This window comes from Pyrus communis, chromosome 7, assembly GCF_041283825.1.
Source record: "Pyrus communis isolate YQ-2024b chromosome 7, ASM4128382v1, whole genome shotgun sequence".
In the NCBI taxonomy this organism is placed as follows: Eukaryota; Viridiplantae; Streptophyta; class Magnoliopsida; order Rosales; family Rosaceae; genus Pyrus; species Pyrus communis.
This window is the reverse complement of record NC_142571.1, coordinates 21483771-21498755: the sequence shown is the minus strand read 5'-3', so window position 1 is coordinate 21498755 and position 14985 is coordinate 21483771. Positions and strand designations below refer to the sequence as shown.

The window sequence follows — 14985 nt, the reverse complement described above, 5'->3', positions numbered from 1 at the left end:
AATTAAAAATAACCAACAATCCCCCACAAGATTACAAATTCTATGAGGAATAAAATAAACACAATTGAAGATATGGCCACTGTTGGTTATTTCTTTACACTCCAGCTGATGAGTGAATTTCCCAGAAAGATATGGCCACTGTTGATCTTCTGTCTAAAGCACAACCGGCCTAATCAGCATTAGTGAATGCATTAATACTGAGAGGTTTAGAACATTTTGGAAACCATAGACCCAAATCAAGAGAACCTTTAAGGTATCTTAGTATTCTCTTGATAACTTGAAAATGAGATTCTCTAGAACTATGCATATATTGACCCATGAGATTAACTGCAAAAGAGAGATCAGGTCGGGACCATGTTAAGTATTGTAGACCACCCACAAAAGACCTATATTCCTCTGGATTAGAGAGCAGAGGAGAAGTATGATCTAGTTTTGAAGTACTTAATGGTGTAGCACAGGGCTTTACTCTATCCATTTTGGCTTTCTTGAGTAAATCCAAAATGTAATTAGTCTGAGAGATAAGAATTCCAGTAGATGATCCTTTAACTTTTATGCCAAGAAAGAAATGTAATGGACCAAGATCTTTAATAGGAAATAAGGCACTGAGTTGAGCAATTGTTTCCTTGCATGCCTGAGATAATAGACTTGTGATAAGGATGTCATCTACATAAACAAATACCAAAACTGGAGCCTTTTTCGCAAACAATGAATGATCATTCTAAGATAAAGTAAACCCTTAAGAGTGAAAGGCACCTTGCAGTTTCTCATGCCAAGCTCTAGGAGCTTGTTTCAAACCATATAATGACTTATGGAGTTGACAAACATGAGTAGGCTTAGTTGAATCCTGAAAACTAGGTGGTTGTTGCATGAATACATTTTCAGAGAGTGAGTCATAGAGAAAAGCATTGCTTACATCCAATTGGTTAAGAAACCAGTCATAATAGCCAAAGTAAGAAGAAGCATAATTGTAATAGGCTTGGCAACAGGACTGAATGTGTCAGTGTAGTCTAAACCTTCTTACTGGTGAAATCCTTTAGCAACTAGCCTAGCTTTATACCTATCTATAATGCCATCAGCTTTCCTTTTTATTATGAATACCCATTTACAGACCACAAGATTCTGTGAGGAATGTGAAGGAACAAGAGACCAAGTCCTAGTGTTTAGGATAGCATTATATTCCTCTTGCATAGCATGTCTCCAATGAGAGTGTTTGGATGCCTGTAAGTAAGTATATGGTAAGAAGTCCTTAGAGATATGAGAAGGAATTAGATGTTTAGTTGATGCATAGGCTTTAGATTTGACTATACCAGACTTGGATCTAGTATGCATGGGATGAGTATTTGCGGAAGGGATAAGATGGGATGAAATAGAAGGGTGAGAGCTAACTCTAGGTTCAGATGCAGAAGAAAGTACAGCTGCAGGATTTGGTGAAGCTTCAGGTTGTAATGTAGTTTCATAATTTGGTGAAGTTGGAGGTGCAAGATGTGAGAAGGTTGGAGGGTGTGATGGTAATGGTGAAGATCCTACATTAGTAAACACTAAGGTAGAAGGAATTGAAGAGGGTGAGCAGGCTGAGAAAGTAGGTGAAGAGGGGGTTGAAGTAATATATGATGAAATGGAAAATGAGATTCATCAGAAATAACATGTCGAGAGATGTATACTCGCCGTGTGAAAAAATCAAGGTATCTACACCCCTTATGGTTAAGGTTGTAACCTAGAAAGACATAAGGCTTGCTTCTAGGTTCTAATTTGGATGTGATATAGGGTTTTAACCAGGGAAAACATTGGCACCCAAAGACTTAAAGAGTATTATAAGATGGAGGTTTCTTGAATAAAAGTTCCCAAGGAGAAGACTTAGTCATGGTAGGCAACAGGTTAGTGAGACACACTACTGTTGAAAATGCTTCAACCCAATAAATGTGGGGAACATGAGATGCAGCCAGAAGAATGCAAGCAATCTGAACCAAATGCCTATGTTTGTGCTCAGCACAACCATTTTGCTCTGGTGTGTGAGGGTAACTTCGTTGGTGATAAATGCCATTTGTCTTAAGAAATTGAGTATATACAAAACTTAAAAACTCTCATCCAGAATCAAATCTCAACGCAACAATAGAAGTATGCAACATGTTCTCAACCAATGCTTTGAATTCAAGAAAGGTATGAAAAACCTCAGATTTACACTTAAGAGGAAAAAACCAGCAGTACTTAGTGAAGTCATCTACAAATATAAGGTAATATCTATAACCAGAGACAGACATTATAGATGATGACCCCCATACATCTGTATGTAGAAGTTGCAGAGGTCTAGTTGTAGTACTAGAGACAGATACAAATGGAAGTTTGGAACTTTTTCCCATTGCACAATTGGAACAAATTAAAAGACTTAGTCATGTTAGTTGAAACATGAAAACTAGACTTAGAGACTATTTTATTTAAGATTTTGAAGGAGGGATGGCCCAATCTTTGATGCCACACGCATCATAAGAAGCTTTGACCGTTGTAGCAAAGAGTTAATGATTATCAATAGTTGAACTAAAGGCAGTGAAGTGGTAAAAACCATTCCTCACAAGGCCTTTAAAAAGCATCCTCTCCGAAGAAAGATCAATCACAATAAAGTGAAAAGGATAAAGAGTAATTGAGCACCAATTATCAATTGTAAATTGATTTTGCAGATAACAGATCTTGCTTTAAATTAGGAACATGTAAGACATTTCTAAGAGCAAAGTCACGTTAAGTAGTATGAAGTGTAAAAGAACCAGAATTAAAAATAGGCAAACCTTTGCCATCACCAATGTAGACTTGCTCAAGTCCAATGTAGGGTTCTGAACTCTGCAAGTTTGCAATTGAATTAGTCATATGGAAGCTTGCACTAGAGTCGAAAAGCCAAGTTGGAGTAGCAGATGATGGTGCAGTGTTGGTACACATTGCAATTGAGATGTCTTAAGGCCAAATTGAGAATTCATGCGATAAGGACACTCAGCAATCTCATGATCATTTTGACGACAAATTTGGCACGTAAGTCAGCGTCCAGAAAAATTGGAACCAAATCAACCACCATGATTGTTCCTCTGATAATTGTTATGAGAGTAATTTTGACACTAATTATTAGATCTGTAGTTAGACTAATTCTGGCGCTGATTGTTTGACCTAAGGTTTGAAAAATTCTAATTGAAATTGCGATCTTGACCACGACCTTGATTCTGATTGAAATTGATGAAATTCTGAGTAATAAATGCTTGAGAGTTAGGGTTCTGAGGAGGTAGAGGAAGAATTCCAGCAAAAGATCCTAAGGCAATTGATTTCTTACAATTTGCAAGTTGAATTTCTTTGGTCAATAGTAAACCATGAAGTTCATCAATGGTTATAGATCCAAAACGAAACTGGACCGCATCAACAAAAGAGTCATAATCTGAAGGAAGGCCATGAAGTGTTACAGAGATGAGCTTAGAGTCTTCAATTGGAGCTCCAGTGCTGGCAAGAGCATCAACAGTCTTCTCAATCTATTGAAGATATGCAGCTGCAGTGGAATCAACCTTCGTGATTGTGTGAAATCTTGAATGAAGTTCATACACATGAGACTCTGAGGCCACAACCAGTCGCGATTCAAGCTTGGACCAAAGCTCTCGAGAAGAATTAACACCAACCGTATACGGAATCAGAGATTCAGAGAGAGTCGAGTTAATCCAAATAAGGATATTTTGATCATTCTCAAACCAAGCAACATAATCAGGATTCAAGATTGCATGTCCAGAAAAATCACGAAGAAATTTGGGTGGAGTAGCCACAGATCCGTCAATGATTCCAGTGAGATTGTAACGACGAAAGATCGGAGCGAACAACGCACTCCATGTGAGGTAATTTGGTTGTTATGAGCTTGATTGGCACCATGGAACCAATATTTTGGATCGTGATCGATGCAATTGGAGAAGTGCCAGAGGAATTAGGGCACGAATTTATGATTGGAGGCAGATGAACTTAAGAATCTGAGTTAAAGGAAGGAGAAGCATCAGTTACCATGTTTGCGATTTAGGGTTTCAGAGAGAAAATAGGGGAAGCATAGGAAAAAGGATCGGTCGTTTGACAGAAGCGAGGGATACCACGATAAGAAAAATATCTCCTCATTAATTTTCTAATAAGATTACAGATAAAGGTATTTATACATTTCTCATCACACAGATGATTGACAACTCACTACAACAAATCCTAACTGTCTAATAACAAACTATAGAAGTATTTACAAATTGACACTTCCAAGTTTTATCTTTTACACTATGTTCCTTAATACTTCTATCCCAATAAAAAAGATAAGGGCAATAATTTCACAAAACAAAATTTTGTTGTTTTTTGTTTAAGCATCACTTACAAATGATTTTAACATCTCTAATTTCAGAAAATTATAAAAGAAAAAGTTAAACCTCCCTCCCTCCCTCTTTCTCCACACTCCCACATTCCTTTTCACTCTCTTCCTCTCTCCCTCTCTCCTTCAATTATAAAAAAAATTTCGCACACTTTGTGTGTTGGCATATACTAGTTATAAATAGGTCAATCAAGTATTTTGATACTTAAATGTATTTAAAATAAATAAAAATTACAAAATTTGTCACTACAGCTGCAACCCACTTAAACTGACCCACCATTTCTCATATTTTTTTATATTTTTGAATAGGTCAACACAAATTTAGACGCTGCACTTCTTGATTCTATTTTTAACATTTAGATTCAGACGTTGCGTTGCATTGTCCGTTTCATGGTTTGTTTTTTTTCCATCACTCACACTCCTATATTTCACACTTCCAGTGACTTTTGATTTTTACATTTGGATTAAGACACTGCAATGAAGTGTCCCTTTCCTGGTTTTGTGTTTTTTACATTTTCATTCAGACACTACAATGCAGTGTCCGTTTCCTAATTCTGTTTTTTTTACATTTTTGATTCAGACACAATAATGCAGTGTCCGTTTTCTAGTTTTATTTTTTACATTTATATTCAAATGATGTGTTGCAATGTCCGTTTCATGGTTTTGTTTTTGTTTTCATCACCCACAAGCGTCCTACACTTCACACCTCGCGCCTACTCCTGATTTTTACATTTGGATTCAAACACTGCAACGCAATGTCCAATTTTCCTGCTTTTGAATTGCAGATGTAGAACTTTGTGCTCTCTGATCTCACCATCTCACTCTTGGCAAGCTCCTCTACTTAACTGGACCAAGTCTCCTCTTAGTGATGGCTTGGATAATCATTTAATCTTCTATAACATATTTATTCACTGAATTAGGGCGTTCTATATGTTTCTCACATCTTGAGAGTCTAGCCAACCCCGCCCCTTGTCCAATAACCATTTTGATGCTTAAGGGGAAAGAAAAAAAAAGACAGAAGCTGACTTTTTTTTATAATTTCACTTGTAGAGTCTAAACCTACAAAACTTGAGAACATAAACTACAATGCAGTGTCTGACCTGGGCTTCAATTAAAATATGCCGAAATCCAATCTTTATTTCGTCCTCCATCCCAAACCTCTAACCCAACCAAAAACAAAAGACTCAAAAAATCAACCTACACGTAGCAAAAATAAGATCCAAATTGAAAATGTATTAAAACTAATTTCAATTTTTCCATTCTTTCTCTTTCCTCCATAGCTTCTGTCACTCTGTGAATTCAATCAACAACACCCTCCCCTCTTGATCTCTTATTCCTAGTATGAACTTAATTGACAACCGCTTTTCCAACCAAGAATCGATGAGATTAGCCATGGATTAATGAAATTCAGCGGCGGATCGATGAGATATAACAGTTGACTGACAAATTTAGTGGTGGCGATGAGATTTTTGTCCTTACTGCTATGACCAAAGAGATTTTTATTGTTGGGCTTTCAAGTCTGGATTCATGGCTATAGTTTTCATCCATAACCGAGAGAGAGAGAGAGAGAGAGAGAGATGAGCATTTGGGTTCATCTTCACGTGTAGATAAGAGAGGTTTCATGGGAGAGATGATCATGAACCTTAAGTAATTTTATAACTATTTATATGGGCTTAAAACCGATGTAACATTCCTCATTGACCTATGCCTAACAAACAAAATTATTTCACCAATTAGGTCCAAAATAAAAATTGACCACTGATATATGGTTAATTAGTAAAGTTTTTATTGACTTTTCACTAAATTTCCTTTTCTTTTATGAGAGTGTGAACAAGTCATGAGTATGAAAAACTCGGCCAAGTTTTATAACTAGAAAGCCAAAACGGTCTACACAGTCAACTCTTCTTGACCCAATTTACTCCTGAGAGCACTTCCACTTGTTGGGTAAGGCAAGGACAGCGGCAAGTAATCACCTTTATTTTTTACTTTGAAAATGCAATTGTTTTGTGCAACTCCAACCATTGCGTAATGGTACCGGCGATTACTATTCACAAATATATTTTTGATTTTTTATGCTTTGTTGACGATATCCTCTACGTGTCATAATTGCCTTCGATTTCTAATGAGATTTTCAATCATTCTCGTAGCGACATGTGACATTATCCATTAATATTATCCACTCATGTTTTTATAAGATTCTTGACCATTCACGTAGTGTCACATGTCCTTATCTAATCTTTTGATTACCTCATATTTTTCCATAAAAACCCTTCAAACTACTACATCTACTCACATCAATCACGTCTATCCTCCCTACTCATCTCAATTCATAGATTTTTAGAAAAGAAGGTTCTTAACTTCAACAATGTCTGGAGGTTGCAAGAGAGTCAAGATCGAGAAATAGAGTGAGAAGATGAAGAACGAAGAAGAAGATGTGCCCAATGCCTAAGGTGGAGAGACGTATCAACTAGTCAAGTGGTGCAAGCAGTCACAACAATTGACCAACACTAGCAATAAGTTGGTGGTTCAAGAACCGGTTGTGAGACGAACCTAAACTGACACAGGGAAACTTGAAGTGAGAATCTCTTGGAAGATTACTCTCTCTACCTCAAAGAACGAACCAACCAACCAGAAAATCTCCCAACTCTCTCTTAAAAGCCCCCTGTTATTTTTAGGGTAGGACCCTGATTGTTACATAGGTCATTGTTTTTTTTTTTTTTTTTTTTTTTTTTTTTTTTTTTTTTTTTTTGAAGAATAATTCTGAGGATATGATTGGGCTATCAGTGGCAGATTTAGAAAAAAATTATTTAGAGGGTCACATGTAAAAGTTCACAAATATTTTCTAGACATATAATAACCTTACAAATTAAACCATAGTTCTGTCATTATAATTTATAAGACAAATAACAATACAAGGTACAATTGTCCATGGCGCGTTTTAATATTTTGAAACCCCGCACTACAGCTTCATTATCAATAGAAGAAAAAACATTGCTCTCAATATAAACTACCATGCTATCACTTAACCATTGATCTCCCATTCAGTTATTCAATAGACTTTTCACAATAATCATAGCGGAAAAGACTCTCCACTGAAGCACTAGTAAAGATTAGAACCAAAGCCAATGCAATTTGTAGATACACATGATTATATACTCTATTTCTCACCGTCTCCACTACTTGAATGCATATAAAGAATATAATGCCGAAGCTGATATTTAAAAAAACATAATAAGAAGGGCAACTCCTCTTGAAGCATTTTATCAAGCAGTTGAAGGACATGTATGAGAGGCAACTTCAACCTCCAAAGAAGCATCACCCATGTCATCCTTGAAGATTCACCGGAGTTCAGAAGGTCAGCTGATCCATCCGAAAAAACAGAGTTTTACGTATGCTTGTTTCCAATCTGATCCGTCCGAAAATCAGCCCTATTAATAACCAACTTTTAATCAATTAATTAACTATTCCCACATGTTGGCCAAGATTTGAAATTGTTTATTCAATAACTACCCTTTTTAACACCCACATGGTGATCAGCTTTGAAGAGAACAAAATTAAGGTTTGCCGGCAGCTCCACATTCCGCATGCATGAGTCTGCATAGTTTGTATGTTTATATACAGATAAGAGAACTTAATTTATTACCAAAAGAAAAATATGACAAGTTTGAGTACAACCTCCAAAAGTTGTTTCCAAATACCCCCAAAAATAAAATTAAAACAAGAAATTACAAAATTGTCATATGTTCAGCAGAATCTAGAAAAACATATTTGACGTGGTAAGCGACATTAGAATGCGTGAACTAACCTTATGCCACGGCGAAAAGAGTGAGTTTACCATGGGCTCAAATTAGGCTCCAAAGCCTCTCAAAAGTTGTTTTATTTGTTTATTTTACGCTTGTCAAGCTGCTGCATAATTTAATTTGTTGATTGCAGCAAATAGACCAGAGTGTGTGATGGTGTTCTGCAAGTTGGAATCAGGTGCCTCTCAAAAGTTGTTTTGTTTGTTTATTTTACGCTTGTCAAGCTGCTGCATAATTTAATTTGTTGATTGCAGCAAATAGACCAGAGTGTGTGATGGTGTTCTGCAAGTTGGAATCAGGTGCCTCAACATTCATTACAAGCCATTCAAGTTGTTTTAAAAGAACGAGAATTATTTATCCAAGCAAGTTCCTGCACATAAAAGGTGAATCTGATTTTTCTATGTTCTTTTTCTTCTCCTCTGTGTGTGTGTGTGTGAAAATTGAATCACTTTACTTTGTTTTATCCTTGAAAGTGATCCCACTAACTTTTTCTTGATGATTTAGGTCCTTCACAATAATAATATTGACTCATAACAAATGCCAATCTTTAAGTAATATGTGAATCCGATACCTTAAGCTGCTTGCACTAGCTAGACACCGAGAATATAAAGTATTGCGGAGAAAATTGAGAGATGCGATGCCCATTAGACAATTGGGCCGGATTCCATCCACGTTACCCTACCTCACTTTTTTTTTAATTAATCTTATTAAGATAAAAATAGAAATACAAATGAGAGGGACATAAAGCCAAACTTCACTGATGGAAATAACATAGTAAGTAACACGATAAGGGAACCCCACTTACAAAGAAAACATATGAAAAAAAATCATCTGAAACACCCTACCTCATTCTTAATTGAAGAAGTATAAATAGAGATTAGTACTAAAGGTATTCACGCCCGGTCCCAAACACCCTTGAGGGAAAGCTTTGACGCAACAAAAATGGTGTTATTTTGTGATCAAAATGTCATATGGTCGAATCATAAAAACAACTTTTTTGAAAAACAAAGGTAAAATTGTGACGATAGAAATTCTCTGGACTCTCACAAAACGAGGAACCTTACTAGCTTCACATGGCTCTTAGTGCTGAAGATATTCATCTTAATTGAATTACCTAAAACAATTAAAGTTAAAATTTAAAGTAAGAAGTCAATCATTAATTAATGTTTAGTACTGCTTCTAAAAAGTGTTTCGGACTACGTTACGTTTGGCTTCTGATTCATATATAAAAAATATTTGTAAAGAAACGAATTTGTAAAGAAGCAATTGACAGAGAGTAACACTCCCAAATCTTTTTAGGGAGCACTCGAATTTTTTATTAAAATATTTTGTAGTAAAAATCACTTGTAAATTGTAATATTTTCTACGGAAGCAATCCAAAAAGAATACAAACCTTTAGTATACGACCACACATTTCAGTGTGTGAAATTTTCTATTTTTGTTTTTAAAATTGAAGAGAGAGAGAGAGAGAGAGAGAGAATGTGAGAGTGGGGAGATGAGAGGTTTATTTTTTATTTTTTATGTTTATTTTTTTCAAAAAAAAAATCATTTTTTTAATTTTTAAAATTAAAGATGTTAAAATCACTTGTAAGTGAGGCTTAAACCAAAAATAACAAATTTTGTTTTGTGAAATTATGTTAATACCATTACCTTTTTTGTTGTAATATAAGACTAACAGTCTTTTCACTCTCGGTTGACAAAAATGATTCTATTAATATGTAGTTATATATATATATATATATATATATATATATATTATATTTTTAAAATGAGAAGTTATTTTGTATATATACTAATATTTGCCTACACAGTTTATGTGTATGAACACATTTTTTTAGAAAATAAGAAGGAGAGGGAGAGAGAGAGAGAGAACGTGCGTGAGAGGTTTTTGTTTTTGGTTTTTGGTTTTTTTTTTAATTTTAAATATTAGAGATAATTTAACACCACCTGTAGGTGAGACTTTAATAAAAATTAGCAAAATTTAGATCAGTAAAATTACATTATTGCCTATCTTTTTTTTCTTTTCTTTTTTTATGATAGAAGACTAAGTTGTTTTTTTACAAAGAATGTTTCATTAATTAATAGAGATATACAAAATGATGGTAAAGACAAGCGGTTATAGCTAATCAACTACGTGGATAGCCAAGCGTCCAAATGTCATCATGTTTATACCATGTGGCAATGCTAGAACATGAACACCAATAAACATTGCATTCAAACACCAAAATCAGGAGACATTTTTCACTATGACCGTCGGTACACCACATGTTCTTATATAAATGGTGGATTATATATGTTAAAAGATTAATAACTTAAAAATTAAAATTTTCCAATCCCTTACATAAAAACACGTGGTGTACCATCACCCGAAAAATTTCTCCAAAACCAGAGCAACAAATATGTACAGAAAGTATAGATATAGAGCTAGTTCTGAGTGCGAAAGGAGATTACAATTAACTTCCTTAAGTTGACCCACCATCGATGACTAGTATTACAGATTAAATGAAAAAGGAAAAACTAGACAAAATTAACCAAAGAAAAACTGCACAAAATACAGAAGGAAAAAAGTTGGCAGACCTAATTGAAATCTAATTTTTATCATGACGCTCATATATCAACCTTACATGCAGGATTACCAAGCAAGGGAACTTGACCTACAAAACCTTTCTTCAATCCAACCAAAACATCACATTTCACATAAATGCCGTAGTGCCCCGTCCTTATCGCGCCGGCCTTCCACCTCAGCCTCCCCGTCACCACCACCCTTAGCGCCACCACCCCGTACACCTCGTCCATCATCAGCCCGTTCACCACCTCCACCGCCACCGGCACCTCCCCGCCACCCAGAACCGGCGACACAGCCACCGTGCTTCGATGCTCGTGCACCAGCGGTGGCAGTGTCACCTGCGGTGTGATCGCCTGGTTCTTATAGGCGACGAAGGCAGAGAGGCGGTCGTAGTAGATGGAGACGCGGCGGTTGGGGTTTCTGGTGACGAGGGTGAACTGCATGGTGGTGGAGATTAAGGGAGGGGAGGTAACGTTGAGGCTGTAGACGGCGGCGCCGACGATGGTGAACTGGGGTTTGTGGGGGCGGTAGACGAGCCAGAGGGTGAGGGCCGTGACGCCAGCGAGGAGGAGGAAGATGGAGAAGCAGGTGCACAGGGCTCTGTAGGGGACGCTGGGTTTGTCCTTGGTCATTTTAGGGAGGTGGTGGTCGGGGGTTTCTTCCTGAGGGTGTTCTTTTGCCATGGGTGTGTGAGATTTTGATTGATTTATAGATAGAGAAAAAGACCAAGAATAGTTCTCTGAAAAGCAAACCAATACTCGCCCCTTCTTTTCCCCTTCACCTTTTGTGTTCCAATTGTCCCACAGATTCTTCTTCTTCCTTAGCTTTTTCTCTCCCTCACTTGCCACGTCCACCTCTGCTTTACCTTCTTAATATTAATCTCTCTCTCTCTCTCTCTCTCTCTCTCTCTTTAGATATAAACCCTTACCATTTTTATTTACTAGATAAAATTCCACCTAATTCTAAATATCTAAATAAAACTCCCACCTAATTCTAAATATATAAATAAAACCCAAATTTAAAATTAAAAAAAACTGCCAAGTAAAAAAGCAATTGACCTATTATTACAAAATATTTACAGCTCGTGCCACAATAATCAAATCAAATCAATAAATGTTATTGCTCACCTTAATTATAATGAACAAATAATTAGTGCAAGTACTATTACCCCTAACATATATATACATACACACACACACATACACACGTTCAAAAGTATATAGTACTATTATAAGTTCAATAAATATATATATATATATATATATATATAGTACTACTACACGTTCAAATATATATATGCACAATACTAACATATATGTTAAAGTAATTAATTTACCTATATGTAAATTTATGATTAGAAAATAATATATATTTTGTAGGTAAATTAATAATGAATCAAACAACATTCTTTTGTTTTGTAGGTAACTTATTTTTTATATATTATTACATATATTTGACACATTTTATTACTATATGATATACGTACAAGTAATAGGTAAATTAGCTTCGAATCAAATGACATTGCTTTATTTTGTAAGTAAATTAATTTTCAATCAAATAGCATTCTTTTGTTATGTAGATATTTTATTTTGTATGTATCAATATCATATATACTAGCATATGGGCACACACAAAATGTGTGAGAAATTTTTTTTATTTTTGTTTTTGAAATAGATGAGAGAGGGAGAGAGGAAGAGAGTGATAGAGAATGTGGGAGTGGAAATTTTTTATTTTTTTTTAATTAGAGATATGTTAGGATTACATGTAGGTGAAGTTTTGAAAAAAAAACAAACAACAAAATTTGGTTGTGTGAAATTATATTTATGCCCCATATTTCTTATTCATGTTATGTTTTAATTAGAGGGTTAAACTAGTAATTTCATAGGATTTTGGTTGACAATGAGTGTTTTATTAATTAGTAGAGATATTTGGCACATTTTATTATTATATGTACAAATAATAGGTAAATTAGTATTAAACAAATAATATTGTTTATGTAGGTAAATTAGTCTGCATGTATTGTCACATCCCGGCCTGGGCGGAACCACTTCCCGGGTCCGCTCCACCACCGTAACACGATATTGTCCGCTTTGGGCTCACCATTCCCTCACGGTTTTGTTTCTAGGAACTCACGAGCAACTTCCCAGTGGGTCACCCATCATGGGATTGCTCAAGCCCCCTTCTGGCTTAACTTCGGAGTTCCTACAAAACTCGAAGCTAGTGAGCTCCCGAAAGGCCTCATGCTAGGTAGGGATAGGAATATACATATAAGGATCACTCCCCTGGACGATGTGGGATGTCATAATCCACCCCCCCTTAGGGGCCCAACGTCCTCGTTGGCACACACACGACCAGGGTTAGGCTCTGATACCAAATTGTCACATCCCGGCCCAGACGAAACCACTTCCCGGGCCCGCTCTCCCAGTGGGTCACCCATCATGGGATTGCTCAAGCCCCCTTCTCGCTTAACTTCGGAGTTCCTACGGAACTCGAAGCCAATGAGCTCCCGAAAGGCCTCGTGCTAGGTAAGGATGGGAATATACATATAAGGATCACTCCCTTGGGCGATGTGGGATGTCACAATCCACCCCCCCTTAGGGGCTCGACGTCCTCGTTGGCACACACACGACCAGGGTTAGGCTCTGATACCAAATTGTCACATCTCGGCCCAGACGGAACCACTTCCCGGGCCCGCTCTCCCAGTGGGTCACCCATCATGGGATTACTCAAGCCCCCTTCTTGCTTAACTTTGGAGTTCCTACGGAACCCGAAGCCAGTGAGCTCCCGAAAGGCCTCGTGCTAGGTAGGGATGAGAATATATATATAAGGATCACTCCCCTGGGCGATGTGGGATGTCACATGTATTGCATATATGGGTTTAGTATTATGTAGGCAAATTATTTTTTATATATTTTACATATATTGGGTATATTATTTTTTTTTTTTAAGCAATCTAACATTTTAAAATTTTAATAGTAGGTGCAGTATTTGAATCAAATTTTTTTTTTTTGTAGGTAAATTATTTTGCATGAATTTTACATATATCAAGCATTATATGATATATATATATATATGTGTGTGTGTGTGTGTGTGTGTGTGTGTGTGTGAGAGAGAGAGAGAGAGAAATAATTTACCTACATTAATATGTAAAATATAATTTTATTGACTTAATTAAGAATGTATAATAACATATATTAGACATGTTTTATGTTATTATATATAGGCAATGAATTTATAACATTAGTTTTTTTTTTTTTTTGTAAAATTAATTTTCCCTTACCATGCATCCGCATGACATTAATTATGTACATCAAACACTCAAATAGGGTTTATCAAAAAAAAAAAAAAAAAAAATCAAATAGGGGTATTTTAGGCATCCGAATTTTTTTTAATGTCTTAAGTCAACCATAATTAATGAATTTGCTAATGTGAAATCTAGTCAATGAGTTTTATTCAAGTAAAAAACCTATATGTCGGGTTTTATGTGGAGAAAATTATGTTTTAGGATCTAAAGTCATAACCATGGTGCCATACTAGCAAGTAGTTAACCTTCCCCTTTATATTCTGGCTAATTTAATAGCACACTAATCACTCTTGTAATCCATAATCCGCAATAGCATTTTTTTTAAGTCACTTTTCATGGATTCCTACCAAAACACAACAAAATTATATTTCGACATTTGATACTTATTATTATAACACGTTCCCTAATACGACTTTTGAATGAATAATTTATAAGCAAGATATAAGAAAACAACGGTTCAATTTGCAAATTAACCGCACTGTGAGATCACTGACATGAGCTCAAGAAAAAGATTAGCTTCGTATTAAGTAATTAAATTGTGGTATGTCCTTGAAATTAAGTTTCTTCACATTAATTACTGTTTACATTTCTTATTTCTCACGTTAGACCTAATCAATTAGACGTTGTTCAAATAACTTTATCGACTCTTCTTGTTTTAATCCTCAAGTTAATAATTATTTACTCTTTTTTTTAACTGTTAGTTAATTATATTGGCCATACGATTGTTTAGCTGAGTTGCTTTGTGGTTAAGTATTAGGGCTAAGCTCCCAAAGGCACCAACCCCACTGCTTGCGTATACATGCACTAGCACTAGTTGCCCATTATTCAACTGGGACTGCCCTTTCACAATTTTGTTCCTTTTTTTTTTTTTTTTTTTTCAGTCCTTTCCTTTTCTACTGATGAGATATTAGGAATGAGTTAATTAACCTGATTAGCCATTTTAATTATTTCCGTCTTA

General features: G+C 35.7%; 1 protein-coding gene across 1 annotated transcript; it reads right to left on the bottom strand.

Annotated features, from left to right (window-relative positions):
• Window positions 1-10559: 10559 nt before the first annotated feature.
• On the bottom strand, window positions 10560-11608 carry LOC137735639 (NDR1/HIN1-like protein 12). The gene has a single exon (XM_068475083.2). The coding sequence runs from the start codon at window positions 11404-11406 to the stop codon at window positions 10765-10767; it is 642 nt and encodes a 213-aa protein (XP_068331184.2). The 5' UTR covers window positions 11407-11608; the 3' UTR covers window positions 10560-10764.
• Between the last annotated feature and the right edge of the window lie 3377 nt (window positions 11609-14985).

Excerpts from the sequence above, each read along its gene's own strand:
- LOC137735639 (XM_068475083.2), bottom strand. The coding sequence starts at position 11,406 with ATGGCAAAAGAACACCCTCAGGAAGAAACCCCCGACCACCACCTCCCT.